This window comes from Magallana gigas, chromosome 8 (assembly GCF_963853765.1).
Source record: "Magallana gigas chromosome 8, xbMagGiga1.1, whole genome shotgun sequence".
In the NCBI taxonomy this organism is placed as follows: Eukaryota; Metazoa; Mollusca; class Bivalvia; order Ostreida; family Ostreidae; genus Magallana; species Magallana gigas.
In genome coordinates this window covers 2,563,441-2,579,433 of record NC_088860.1, presented here as the reverse complement: position 1 = coordinate 2,579,433, position 15,993 = coordinate 2,563,441, and the positions used below count along the sequence as shown (strand labels likewise).

At 33.5% G+C, this 15,993-nt stretch overlaps 1 protein-coding gene across 1 annotated transcript; it reads left to right on the top strand.

The window, feature by feature from the left end:
• Positions 1–8,974: 8,974 nt before the first annotated feature.
• Positions 8,975–12,085, top strand: LOC105328718 (uncharacterized). Its single transcript, XM_011429714.4, has 2 exons — positions 8,975–9,250; positions 10,108–12,085. The coding sequence occupies exons 1-2, from the start codon at positions 9,228–9,230 to the stop codon at positions 12,083–12,085; spliced, it is 2,001 nt and encodes a 666-aa protein (XP_011428016.3). The 5' UTR covers positions 8,975–9,227.
• Positions 12,086–15,993: the final 3,908 nt, after the last annotated feature.

Sequence of the window (15,993 nt, the reverse complement as noted above, 5' to 3'; positions counted from 1 at the left end):
AAGATCAAACTTCAATTTACTTCCATTAACCGGTCTACGAGACGGGGGGTACCTCTCAAGTGTAATCGAAAGACGTCGCAGACGATTGCCAGAAAGCGCGGGAACTTTGTCAAGTGTCATTGAAAGAAAAGACCCCCTTACTCACATCCAAGCTCTAACCTAAGCAGTTAGCTAATCTGTTTTCAGTTTGTGGGTGTTAATTTAAAAGATATGAGAGAGAGAGAGAGAGAGAGAGAGAGAGAGAGAGAGAGAGAGAGAGAGAGAGAATTTTCATACCCTCTCCCTTCACTTTCAACGATGTACAACCTGCCGACCCTGCGTTGTTTTTTGCTGTTTTACAGACATGTATCAGGCCGAGGATGAAACATAAGAGCCAATTACAGCAATATAACAAGTTAAAAGGAGGCTGCTAAGACGGGCCCACCTGCTTTTTGTTAAGCCGGGGTTTGTTTTAGCCGAGGTAGCCAGGTGTGGGAATCCGATAACGAGAGCCTTACAGCAGAAATCAAAATTCTCGTTTTCCTAATCAAAATGTTTTTGGAGTATCGGACTCCGCATTATTCCGGATCTAGTTATTCCGGAGTGACAGCTCCTCTTCTTGCCTTCATGACTGTTTCATGTAGGCTATATTCATTGGTTAAATAAAGGCTATTTTCTAACACTGGCGTTACTCAGCATTGATAAGTTGGGAATCTTATATGTAAAGCCTGTCATAGTCAAGATGATGCGGATAAATCAACTTGTAAAACCCTGTAAAATCAACCCCCCCCCCCAAAAAAAAAAAACCCACCAAAAAACACAACAAAAAAATAAATGTACGGAAATTAAAAAACTTTAAAAAGTGGAAATGAGTTATATAAGTCCTGAATTATAAATGATTTTCTTTTAGGCATTCACAAAAACCGGAGTAAATCAGTTATATTTATTCAAAGGCTCAATGTATTTACAATTTCGACATATACATGTATTTATTTTTGGTTTAAGGTCTTGAAGCAGGAATGATAGTTGTAAAAGTGACGAAACGAAATTATTGTGAACAAAAATAAAATAAAAATGAAAAAAAAATTTAACAACAAAAATTTACAAGCATGATATCGAACATGGTAAAAGTATATGAAATATTTGGTGAGAAAACCCAGGAAGCCACGCGTCGCAGAAAAAAAAGTTTGATGCAACCTTCCTGTCACGAATTGATATGAACAAGCAGTACATGTATTGGAATTTGACGAAATGAAATAATGTTTAAAATAATGTATTGCAACAAATATACATACACTGTATCTACAAACAATTACAAGAGAATGGGAGAGTGCAATGACCAAGAAATCGACGATGGCGGTTTATATCAGGACTCTGGCACTCTGAGTGGTCCCATATTGTTTGTTTTGAATAGCGTGTTCATTTCCTCGCTGGATTTCGCGGTTTTTCTGATTCTTGTCACAGATTCTGAAATTAACCAATTATGCCCGTCAAGGCATTCGAACCCCACGCTGCGCTGAAATCCAGCGAAACTCACGCGCAACAGATGTCAAGATAAGCGAGCGATAAGTAGTCTTATTATTTTACGTAACGAAGATAAGTAACGTTTGATTTCGATTGATACAACACAGAAAAAATCGGTTATGAAGTTAATTTGAAATGGGACAACTTCATAGTGCTGAAAGCGGGTAAAATAGCATTGATACATAATATGCACATACCAACAACGCGATAACTCTGACATCGTTTGATGAACAAAATTTTGGAGCCATCCTTTTCTCTGCCAAACAACTCTTTGTGAGCATTGTTATTTTTTCTTTTTGCATAGATTTAAGATTATGAAAAATTAAGAGAGAGAGAGAGAGAGAAATTGAGAGAGAGAGAGAGAGAGAGAGAGAGAGAGAGAGAGAGAGAGAGAGAGAGAGAGAGAGAGACTTTGAACGTTCACGAGGAAGACAAGGTTGATATAGACGTCTCAGAGCCAATTTTATAAACCATGCAAAATTGAGTACGTTTTTCATGTTCATAAAAATGTGAGTTTTCTTAAATGGATAAAATTGAATATATCGTAATACAACTTTATTTTCTTTTTAGAACCTACAGACGCCCTTTTCTAATCATATTTTGTTAACCGATACCCTTTTACAAAAAACGAGGAGAAAAAAAATTATCTCCCTAAATACTATCTCGCTACTATGTGTATTTATATTCAAAATAAATTTCATTAAAAAACATTTAAAAATTGAAAACATGCAACAACACATAAACAAAACAAACGCAAAATATCAAATTAACATTTATTGTTTGAAAACGAGGCCAGTTGCGGCGGAAGTCTCGTTCTCAAGAACCTCTGACATTGATACGGTCAATGAAATATAATTTTACACATCAGAATGAAGGTCATACAGCAATTCTTACTGTAATGAAACGTAATACCGCAAGGCGTGGATTTGAGATCTCAAAAATATCAAAATGACTCATGAACTACATCAGAAATACAAACTGTGTCCATGGTTTATCAATGCCGTGTACACTCATCAAAATTTTGTTGAATGATGATTATTTTCCAAGAATTTTAAGTGAAAATTTAAAAGTGCTCATAATCAGCATTCATTACTTTCAAATGTCAAAATTGAAAAATCTACACTTACAGAATTAATACAAACAACAAAATTTCCCCCTTCCTTAATTATACAATTATGTTATATATAATGTACAGTAGTTAATATGAATGAAGTGATATTCAAAGGCGTTGAGTCAGTACCCTATAACGGTCACTGGTTCAAATCCCACTGCTATATCCTTGGACATGGCCTTTTATCGCATTGTCCCAGACCATCCAACTGTGATGGACTCAGGCACGTACATGTAGTGGGGGGGGGGGGGGGTGCCCCCTCCACTTCTTTGCAGCAAACATTTTTCTTAAATGCATTTATAAAAAAAAACCGAAGCAAGATGGAGCTGCCACCCCTTTTTTTTTTTTTTTTGCTTTTCATGTTTTTTCGGATGAGTCTAGCTGCCCCCACCCCACTTTCAAAAACGAAATGCTATGTGCCTGGGACTGGTTTCCCATCCAAGTGGGTGTGTGTGTGGGGGGGGGGGGGTAAATTATTCTCATCTGCTCAGCATCATCTACAGAGACAAAATGTTCAGGTCCTTTATTCATTGATGTTTCCTCAGAGAGAGAGAGAGAGAGAGAGAGAGAGAGAGAGAGAGAGAGAGAGAGAGAGAGAGAATACACGTAAGTTTCGGAAAATCCTCTCTCAGCGCGGGAGTTATCTCGCTTATTAGAGGGACGTTGACAATCATGCTAGGTGTATATGGGATTGTTTAAAGAAAGATAACTCTCATTCACATCAAGTCATGGTCATGTAACGGGCAGTTAAAAGCTTTTTTGGGTCTAAATTCCTGTAAGGTTCTCCCCACGTTAAGCAGACATAACAGGAGACCTTACAATGCAGCCACCGTAGCATAATGAAATATTGTATGCAAACGAAGTTACACATTGACAAACAATACATACTACTACAAACATTATTATAATATCAATCCTAATAATTTTATAGTTGTTAGAATGATATCCCGGTATATTGACCACTATAGAGAAATTACAAAATCATAGTATATTTAATAATAAAAAAAAGGATATTGATATATGTATATTGTACTTACATTTCGAGAGGAAAAGACTCCATATTTAATTTAAAGAGGAAAAATTGTCAAGAATAAGTTACAGAGTTACACGAGTTATATATGCAATTCAATTCATTTATTGACAATTACCATGTCAGCATACAGTCATGAATATAAGTTACATAAAACAAAACAGTAAACATAGCATGCAAAAGTTAAACATTAACTAATAAATCTACAATGGACAAAACATTGGGTGAACAAAACTAGGCTGGTATGAAGACTATTATTGGTATTCATAAAACAGTATAAGTGTTCATTGTTGACTTTCCTTTCTAGCGTTGAAACAGTTTTTTTTTTTTTTTTTTTTTTTTAAGAAAACAACATATCCTTCTAGCAGCTGTAATATTTTAAGGATTAACAAGTTCCTTAATGGTCATATTTTGAACAATACAATACAAAGTGTTTCTCATCTTCAATAAACAATTTGCAAAAATTTAGAATATCTACCAGTTTCAATGTATTTTAGAACATAGTTTACCCCATTCTGGGTATTAATTATAATGCTTTCTATTTATTTCATTTTTTTCTTTTATTATACATATCAAAGTTGCAATGAATATTCAGTTCAAGAGGCCACCAGGGAAAAATACATGTAGTTTTGACTTTTATAAAAAGTTCCTGACTCATTGTATTTTTGTTTACAACCAGAGCAAGTCTTTTTGCTTGTAAAGCCCTTCACTGTTTACTTTTCCTATAACGTTTGAAAAAAATAAATTATTACTTTACTTAACTTACTCTGCCTCAAAACTCTGGTCTAAGTTTATCATTTAAAAATGTATATTTACATTTTCCAGTGTCTTTGCCTGTGATAACTCTACGTATCGATTTTTTACTATATAACCCATAATACAAATGACGCCAAATCGAGGTGCCAGCAGAGTTTGCTTATTAATATTTAAATATATAATCGTACGATGGCTTAAAATTACATAAATATAAGTAATAAGGAATCATTCTTTGAATATTATGAGATGATATTTTCGGTCGGGGTGTGATCAAATCTATCATAAAGCCCTTCGGACTTTATTGGATTTGATCACACCCCGACCGAAATTATCACCCCATAATGCTCAAAGAATGATTCCTTATTCCTTATTTATATACAAGGACTATCTTTTAAGAAATTGCAAATATTTAACTCTTTTCCATCGATAATTTTACCGTGGCGGGGACAGGTAGATGATGAGTTTACCGTGATGGGAACGCGGTATACCTGTCTCACCTGGCCGATCACCTCGATGTGTTTATACCGTGACGGGGCGCGGGAAACACGGGATCCGCGTTGCCTGTATACTGTAAATACAGCCTACTCCGGATATATTGAAATTCAGGGGACCATGCAAATTATTTCAATATATCCGAATTTCAATATAAGAGAAATTGACTGACGTGAAGCCGCCATTTTTGAAAGTTCAATCCCGATGTAAGCATAGAAAACCAAACTCGAACAAATTATTTGGTCATCATTTATCCTATACAATGAACAGATTACATGGAACAATAGTCCTTGAAAGTTTGATTAAAAATTATATCCGAAAGTTTTGTAAGTTTCATTTTGTTACTTTCTTAAACCTCATCATAATCTCCGATCGCATTCTTTTACGTTTTAGAGAAAAATCACCAGACTCAAACGCTTCAAATATTGCTGAACGCTTCTTGTATACCATAGTAAGTGTACACGCGATTGCTTTTAAACATTTTCTAAGAAAAAAACTTCATGCGAAAGAAAATTATCTCTGTTCGAAGAATCAAATGCTCATTTTTTATGAATTATGGCAGCCAATATTAGTTAACTTATAAACTGTAGTCTTTCAGTATTATATGGATTGTCTTGATTGTTTGAAGATTGCTGATTAATGCTTTCTACCATGTTAAAACTTAGATGCACGTATATTCTAGATCCATGTTAATATTTTAGCTCCATTTCCAAGGTACTCGTATATTGATCTGTTTCCATGCCATTTATCATTTATTCTATTGTGAAACGTTTTGAATTATGTTCTAAAAATATATGTACCACAATTGTTGAGCCAATAAAATATTCACTCGCAAAAAAAAAAAAAAATAAATAAAATTCTATTTATATTACGAAAGCCCATTGAGCTTATTTTCGTAGGTAAAAAATTTTTTTTTTCGCCGCGAAACTTTCGCGATATTACGCGTAACTTTCGCGAATAAACGCGAAACTTTCGCGATATAACGCGTTAGTTTCGCGAATTAACGCGAAACTTTCGCTAATAAACGCGTAACTTTCGCGAATAAACGCGAAACTTTCGCGATATAACGCGAAACTTTTGCGATGTAACGCGTTAGTTTCGCGAATAAACGCAAAACTTTCGCGATTAAACGCGAAACTTAAATATAAATATTTTTGTTTCATAGAAGAAACACTATGAAGAATAATTACTGAAAACAAATATATTAATTTAAATAAAACAAAATAATATTATATAAAGATGTAAATGAATTAGATTTAACCTTATACAAATATAAATTCAAACGTAGGAAATCTTTAAAATCTTAGTATTTATTTTCAAAGAACATAATGCATCGCGCTTCTCACATTCTAATGGGCGCTGTATTATTGAAAATGGGGCAGCAACATATTTTGATTATGACAATTTTAATTCGAAATAAACGTTTTATTAGGTATCATTTTAGAATTTAAAGGATATCATTGTTTAAAACGTTATAATATATATTATATCGCTGCAACATAACTTAACGTCTAGTTTTATATCAGAAAGATAAGTCAAGCTGTGAATTGAAATTTTCAAGCTTTTGTTCAAATCTAGATGACGTAAATTCGCCCTCCAAATTTATCACATATGTCATTTAAAAATTAATACTAAGATTTAAAAGGTTTGTGACGGTTAAAAATTTATATCAATTTTTATAAGAAAAAGATCATCAATGAATGCCTGTTCGAACACAGGGTCGGCGAACAGCTGAAAATCGTAATATGATGCTCAAACTTATTATCTACTTTGGACATATAACATATAAAAATGTTATGATAAAGTTTTATCGGATTTATTAATATCTATATGCAAAAAGGAAATTTTGTCTTCATAAATCAACATAACACGGATATTATAATGATAATGAATAATAAGTATTTATTATATAAAACTTAAAATGTGTTTGTTTTCCATCGTTTTTCTTCATATGGGTTCTGTATGAAATGACAATATTTATACAATAGTTTTGCGTTTATTCGCGAAACTAACGCGTTTATTCGCGTTATTTCGCGAAAGTTTTGCGAAATATCGCGAAAGTTTCGCGTTTATTCGCGAAAGTTACGCGTTTATTTGCGAAACTAACGCGATCTATCGCGAAAGTTTCGCGTTTATTCGCGAAAAAAATATTTTTTTTACCTACGAAATTGAGCTCAATGGGCTTTCATATTATATAGATAATTGAAATAAAATTTCAAAATTTAAAAAAAAAAAGAAAAGTGTACACGCGATAATCTCAAAATCCTTAGCTATTTCGAATTTAGGCTTTGTCCTTTCATCAATAGCCCTAACTAGTTTGTATTTTTTGCTCTCGCTATGGTATTCTTTTCCGTGGGGTTTCCATATTACGTCTAGTCTCAATATATCCGTATTCGTTGAAACAAAAAATTCAACTGTGAATTCATTTTACTTTTTAATAGAAGTATAAAAACACACATGATGAGAACTTTATTCACACCTTTGTATATCAACCGGTCAGTCTGGCATAATTACTGTCACCAACTGTGACGACAGCCGCCAGGGAGTACTTCATTATAACCGTTATAAAAACAACTAATTATCACCTGTGGGGACCGATCAGTGGCTTCAATATAAGCCGATTTCATTATATCCGTTAAATCAATGCAAAGAATATGAGAGGCAAAAACTGGGGATTTATTTCTATTTCAAAATAAGCGGAATTTCAAAATAAGCGATTTCAATTTAAGTGGAGTAAGCTGTACAGATTATTTTTGATGTTCATGTTAGTGAGAAACATGTCTATAATTGCATTTAATAAAATCCCACACTTAGAAAGACAGCTGAAACAAAACGACAGTACAAAAATTACTGCAAATATAAATAACATGAAACTTTCCACAGATGTACAGTAGTACTGGTACTGTACCACTTATCGGCTAAGACCAGTTATCGGCTAAACCGAGAGTTCCGGGTTTATAGCACGCGACAATCCTATTTTTTTTAATTTAGTCGTCTTTTTCAAATAGAGAAAAGTAACTTTGCTTGAAAACTTTCTTGAATATGTTTTATACATGAGCTTAAACGATCATTGTTTACCGCTGATTTTACTTCTTTGCACTTTCAGCAGTGGGGGAAGTGACGTAATAAGTTAAAAATAGAATATTACCTCTTTGTGATATGTTATTGATATCCTTTCATTGATTGGACATATAATACCAATACATATAACATGTATAAAGAAAAGGAATTCACTAATTTCCGAGAGATTCGTAGCGCAGTTGAATGCCTGGTTGCACAATTATGTATTAAATAGTCTACGATTTGGTGTATTACCGTATGATAATAAACGATTTAGCAGAGTATAAAATCAACATGTACAGGGATATTACAATGTAATTATTACGAAGCCGATAACTGGTACAGTAAATCGTAAAAACTCGGCAAATTCGGGGCGTGCTGAAAAGCACAAAACAAGATGTTTTGGGATCTAAATAATGATATAAACTAACGAAGGACTGCGAACGATAGCATTATCTAGCCGCCTAACTAAAAGTCATTTTTTGAAAGTTGTCTAATTAAAGTTAATTTTTTATAATAATGTAAACATTTATGTATATTTTCATTAAATATAAATGATTTGGTAAAAAAAAAAAGCGAGATAACTTTGTATTTTGGGTTAAAATAGCTCATTTTATAATAGAAAATAACGGAAAACGGAAATGTTTTTTAAAACATCTTTCCCCCCCCCCGTGAAACAAAAATTCCTTTTGAGGGGTTTTAATTATTGTTATTTAGCATATTTTTACCAAAGGGTTTGTTGTTTCACGGGCGGAACATATGTCTACAGACCGAAATACATTCCAAAAAAGAATTTTGCTTTGTAAATTTTCGAAAACTAATTAACAGATATGAATTAAAGTAAAATTTTACTTTCATACATATCGTAAATATGTTATTATTAAGTTTTTATGCACATATTGGCCGCTAAATAAAATTTTCCTCACTCATAGAGACAGATTTCAATGAAAATTTTTTTAAGACTCCGCGTTAGCAAAACATTTGTTTAAAGATAAATAATCTTATTAAAAATTTTGTTTTGATATGAATTGATTAGGATTTGATTATACTTTTTAGTAGAAAACTTAGTTTTTGAATATCTGACAGAAATTCCGAAATATTTGGATGTAAAATGTAGGCGGGAAACGGGCGTTAGCGTTCGCAGTTCTTAATAGATAAGGAGTTCACTATTTAAAGTATGTCAAGTTTTATCCAAAAATATCAAGAAATAAGGAAATACGAAAAGAAAACGTTAAATTTTAGCCGATAACTCGAACAGTGCCAGTATAGCTTAAAATGGAGTCCGTTCGTCAAGAAATGTAAGTGCATTATATCAATATTGACATTCTTAATCAAATATAAATATAACGAGTACCATTTTAAAGAAGATGGATGGATAAGGCGTGTAAAATGCCCATACGCGGTCGGACAGGCTACTGAAAAATTAAAGTATCAATAAATCTGATGGGTTTTTTAAAAAATCATTTAAAACAATATATATTTAACGAATCATTGATTTTTAACCTGTAGGTATGTTCAATACTTGGAATATGTTGACTCAAACAGGCGTATACGTATCAAAACCAGCAAATACTGTCATTTTTGGAACTTCAAGGCATTTTCTTTTACAGAGTGGGTCTGTGCTCCATATTTTTCTCATAATCTAATTAAGGTCTATTGGAAAACAAACCGATTTCAATCAACAAAAACGTGGAGAGATGACCCACTATACATTAAAAATATCATTTTGTATCCCAGCAATTGAACGTTTTGAAAAAATAAGTAGTTCGTGGCCTTAGTCACACATAATATTTAAAAAGCACACTTTGTTGTGTCTGAAATGGCGCAGTGGATAGAGTACCTGGCATAAGCTAACCTTATATATTTAGGGTTTTTTGTTACGGGTTCGGTACCACCAAAATTCCGACAATATTTTTTTCCTTATTTTTTGTTAAATATATTAAAAACTGACTATAGTTAGAAATTTTGCTTTTGTAAAGTTGTATTATAATATATTTGAATAGATTTAATTGGGGAAAAATAAATTTAAAATTGTATTTCACTATTAAACCGAATGGGCATTTGCGCCATCTTATTCCCCCATCTTCTTACTATATGTATATAATTTGAAACAAAAAAATTACAGGAGATTTAAGAATTTTGAAAATAATGACAGATGTGAGGGAATGCAGCACATCTCGGAGTCTGTGTTTGTGGGACTGTGTGAGATAGTGGGGACCTCACAACTGGTGGCCCTCAGGAGGGAGACAAAGGACATTGTGGAGATGGTGAGGAGACGCATGGCACCTGATGATGGGGCCACTCAGATGTTGAGTGGGAGCAGAAGAGAAGGATTCAGACTGAAGGGATCAGATGTTGATATTATGGTCTGGCCAAACGACCACCGAGTGATCATGGACATGTCTCAGTCTGAGTATTACAACACAGCCAATACAACCTTGATTCTCTCTGACAATTCTGAGAGTCCACCTGGATTCACTTTACTTCAGTTACTGACTCCAACAACAAACAGAGAAGTCCAATTATCATGTGTAAGAATGAACGACAGAGTCTATATATCTTGTTCTATATGGAGACAGTTAAATTGTTCACGGTTAATTTCTAATTCTACTGTACATGGACCCTGTGGTAGTGGTGTCCTAGCAGGGAGACTAGAATATGACACTGCTGTGTGTTTTGTTTGTGACTTTTGGCCTCCGTCTGCTTCCTCATGGATAGATAGATGCCACTCATGGCCTGATCCGGAAGTTGTTCATGACATTGTTAGAAACGGATGTCATTTTGTACCAATAGGACACCCATTAGGAGCAAATGAAAAGGTTGAATGGAGAATATCTTTTTCTCAGGCAGAATATAAACTTGTGAATTCCATGAACCACTATCAATTTTTGACCTATGGATTGTTAAAACTGTTCTTAAAAGAAGTCATAAATTATCAATCAGAAGAAACCAATAAACTGTTGTGTTCCTATCACATGAAGACAACAGTTTACTGGGCGATTCAGCAAAACATGCTACCTCACTGGTGTCCACAAAATCTCCTGGCCGGTTTCTGGGTTTGCCTTAAACTCCTTCTAAAATGGGTGTATCAGGGATACTGTCCAAACTTTTTCATCCCACAAAACAACCTGTTTTTGACAAAGGTCCATGGCTCATCACAAAACAGATTGTTCCTACAGTTACATGAATTGTACAAGAAAGGTCTGGCCTGTCTGTTACAGAGTTCCTCTATCAGGGCCTACATCATTGATGTCCTATTAGATCCTAGAATTTCTGTTCAAACAGATGAGAGACTCATCCTGTCTGAAGTTGATCATGATGTAGAACTTGTGAATGAGGCGGCATCTGAATTTGTGTTTCCAAACGGCTTATATAGCATTTCCAAAGCCATACTCACAATTGAACAAATGTTAGATTCACCTCTGACAAATAATCAAGCTGTTACATTACAAATCCTTACAGCCTCTATCCTTCAGAGAACTGCCTTTGTATTACATACCATTTTTACAAACACAGGAGTCAACAAACAGATTTATATTGCAGACAGAATCTTTTTTCACATGCTGAAATTAGCAGCCAAGTTTGGGTATGTTTCTGATGTGTTGTACTTTGCCATGTATTATTACAAGACATTCAGATACAGGGAAGCTTTATCTGTTATAGAGATGATAAAGTTCAAGCTAGCTCAGCCATATCTGATGTATAGAAATGTTGTAGACAGAGAGAGGTATATTGAGATTGTAGGGGGACAGTCCTGGTCTACAAAGATGAGACTGGCTATAGCAGAGGATATCGCACTTTACGATGAAATCTGTTATATCAGTGAACTGATACCAGAACAACAGTCTATGTTCCTGAGTTGGTATTTTTCATTGAAAATCCCATTGTATGTATTGTTACACTTTTTAGAGTTCTTGTGTTACAGACACATTGATTCAACATTATCACAAGCAGCTCTAGACGATCTTCAGGTCCTAGTCCACCATGATCAGGGAATGTATATATCTGCTATATTCAGAGACATCTCCTGGGAGATCCTGGGGATCTGTCAACAACCTACAGGCTGCTCTATACTCATATCAACAGTCGCTCACACAGCTGCCAATGAACAGAATACAAACTGCTACACATAGGAGAATACAAGATGTTGTCAGTCAATCAAACATCACTAATTGATGTTGGATTGTATTATTTTATCTTTGTTTGATTTCAACAGAGTCAGATATAGCTCAAGTGAACAGCGATTGCTTGGATCATTAGTAAACAAGCATGTTCTACCTGACATAGCGACCCTGCCATTCTTTAAATCATAATTTGTTGATTAGTGCTGATATATGTTGATATTTCATAGCCATTACAACGTAAATCGTAATAAGACATTGTGTTTAATATTAATTAAGATACAATGATTAAGTGAGATTTCGTTCTTCTTATTGACCATACATTTGCTTTCTAAGACAGTGTTGATGCGAGTAAGAACTTCTTTGTATACAACGACCTTGTCAGCAAAAACAATCTTCCACCAGGTCGCATGCTGACGAACGTTCTTCATACTTTTATTGTTAGACCATAATTAATCACCTAATTGTCTATAGATTTTTCCGATTTTCCTGATTACGACAAAGAGCACACGGCTGGTGTGACCGGCCGGCAGAGGATGCTCACTCCTCCTTGGCACCCGATCCTACCTCTATCTTTGTAGTGGTCTGTGTTTGCTCTGCTCCTGTTTTGTATTTTTCCTTTGGATTTTTTATTTTGAACACTGTTTGTTATCACCACATTTCTTATTTTTTATAACGGTATCTATTTTAATTACTCTTTATACCAGTATTTAATCATTTATACTCTATATATTTATATCATGTTTATCCTTTATTGAACCACATATTTTTGTAGATGTTGTTGATGTTTTTTTCATGTAAGTAATTTGTTTATTCAACTGAGTATTTTGAAATGTTTAAATTGTTGTTTATGATGATACAACAGATTAAAGGGTGTCTTTAAACTTTCACTTTTTTCTTCGGCTAATATTTTGAAATCCAAGATATAATAAAAACGATTAAAGAGAGTGGTACTTTCCATAGAATTCAAGAACGTCGCATACACAACCACAACTTTTGGACGAAAATTCACAAAGACACTGCAATAAAAGCAGTGAAAAAATTTGAAGTACGATTTTTTATTGAATTCGTTTTCAAGGCCATTAGAGTTATCATTATTACAAAAATATAGATCCTTATAGTTATTTTGTAAGACATACATGTATTTAAGATATGAAAACTTGCATGCTATGGTAACAAGAAAATTTAACGAAAACTTGAAAAATCATGGTGATTCTGAAAACGTGGCATACTTACTTTTAACACATTTTAGAACTATTGTATGTTATTTTTGATATTCTTTAATAAACTGTTAAATCAATCCTGTTAAAGCATTATCAAACAAGTGTTATTGCTACGGGATAAAAAAAAATTTGAGAAAGAACAAGTGCACTTAAGCTATAGAGAATGGGCCTTTTTTCAGTGCCGTTTTTATGCAGAAAATATCAACAAATTGCTTTTTTCTCGTAATAGTTAAGCTCTGATGGATACTTCTGATTTATATGCACACTTAAATTTACCAAAATTAGCATACAGTTTTTAAAATTGAGGATTTTTAAATCCCTATAAATAATCTATATCCGGAAAAACGATGCGAACCTACTTGAATTGTGTCTATTTTTATCAGAGGGAGGAGACATTTAAATCAACATTATTCTGTTGGTGGATCGATTGGCGCGTTTGCAGAATTATACTTTATGCATTATTTTACGTGTGAAAAAAATTTAGAATAAAGCTTTGAAGAATTATATTACCATAGTGACCAAACAAACATTCATGACCATACAAAGATGATGGAAAGTGATTTAAAACGTATCAGTTTTACAGTGAGCACATTTGACGAACGTTTACCTGGATAGAACCCACGTGATTGTTTGAAATAATTGCGTGGACCCTGAGGTCCACGCAGAAAATATATAAGCGAGGTTAAACTGGATGCTATGGGGAAAATTTAGCCTGCGCATGAGCTAGCCTGGTTCCTGTGGGTAATGGGTAGCTCAGGGAACCAGGCTAGCACACGTTTATCTGAATCGGGATCGGGATTCCGTGCCATATGCACACGTAAGTTCAAAGGCGATATAATTGGTTGTAAAGTTGTCGGTAAACAGTACAGAAACAGTTTTCCTTTTAAGGTGGCTCTATACACCACTTTTTGATGACGCAGTACGCAAAAAAGTAAATCTGGAAACATGCATTTCCGGTACTGGCTGATTTAAACTGAGGTGAATTGCATGGGAACCGCTATTTTGAAAAAAATGTTAAATGGATAGATTTAATTTGATAATTGGAAAATTCATTACTTACAAGTAATGTGGTATGTGACACCTTCACGTTGTGTGGTATTATTTATCGAATTAAACAATAAAATCAAGTATAAATTTTTAAAGAGTTTCTTTAGCATCATCGATATGTTACGCCGTAGCGCAGTGGGTTAGTGGGTTCACTACAAACCTGTAGGTCATGTGTTCGATTCCCGTTGAGAACAATAAATTTTTTAACTTTCAAAAAATTTTAAAACGTATTTTTTGGTTGAATACCGTGAAAGAAAATTCTAAACAGGTGAAAATATTTCAATTATAATATACTTTAATGCACATTAATATCGTCACCTAACGGGGATGAGAGGGTTGCTTTGAATTTCTCTCAGGTTGGGATACATAAATCCTATTAGCCTAGTCAATGTTCCCCTTTATTTATTTGACTTAGTTTTGCACTAAAGCGAATATATTCACTTATACAGGGCAAAGTCTATAATGAAATATGCATGTATTTATCATTCCAACATTATATATTTAGGAAATTTTCTTCAACTCAGAAATGAAAAGTCCCCAAGGTGTTTGGGCCTTGGGACTTAGGAACGATAACCCTTACATGAGGAACTTTCATACCAAATAAAATTTAAAATATTTTTTGTGTTTATTTGCAATTGTTTTCATTCAATTTTTTATTTCACATTAATTAAAATACATTTTCTTATAACATCAAGCAACTTTTTCAGATGATTTGTCAACAGAGTAAGAAAATATGAAAAAATATGTTTTGGGGAAATACTAAAAAAAATTGCAATAATAACATTTTTGAATGTTAAGAAGTGTTATATTTTTTTTTATGTGTCCGAAGGAAATATCCATCGTATGACAAAATAATTTCTCTCAATTTGTTGATAGCTGTCCTTTTAAAAAATATTTTACAAAAACACGAAAAAACATTAAAAAATTCTTTTAAAATACCTATAGTATCCCTATCGTCATTTTAATATTTGATAAGTATATGTTTTGTGGTCTTCTATTGAAAATTGGAATAAACTGTGGGTGTATAGAGCCACCTTAAAGAAATGATTGACATGTGATATGAACTATCAGTATTATGAAATAAGTTTATGTTATGCCGAAACCATAACATGCATCAAATAGCATAATTTGCAATGTGTTGTTGTTTTCCGAATACACATGTAACTTAACTTTACTTTTATAGTAGGCAAGGCTAGAGAACTTCCCGATTAAATTTTTTTTAAGCATTTAAGTATGATTGAATAATTATGTTACTGTATTAAAGTTTAAATCTCAAGAAAATGCATCAAAATATGAAATGTTTAATTTACACAAAGCTGTCATTGCATAACGTTAGTTAACAAAGTAGTGCGAATCGTAATGTTTGCGCAAATAGTAGAATCCACCGAATGCCTGATACTAAACATGCAAATTTCATTCATAGATAGATCATAATTATTTTAGAAGTATGAACCCTTTAAATTATGAGATAAAAAGTCAGGGCTATACATACATGTATACGTAATACAACATACAAATTTAGTGGTTAAAACCAGAGGGATAGAGTCGGTGGAATCTCTGATAATCTTAAGGCTTTCACGTTTTCGTTGGAAACACATGCAAATGGTCCACGTATTGTCGTCCTTTTTTTAAAGGACAGCAACTTGTTTA

Excerpts from the sequence above, each read along its gene's own strand:
- LOC105328718 (XM_011429714.4), top strand. The coding sequence starts at position 9,228 with ATGGAGTCCGTTCGTCAAGAAAT. Across the intron at positions 9,251-10,107 it reads GAGTCCGTTCGTCAAGAAAT|ATGTGAGGGAATGCAGCACA; the intron begins GTAAGTGCATTA and ends AAATAATGACAG.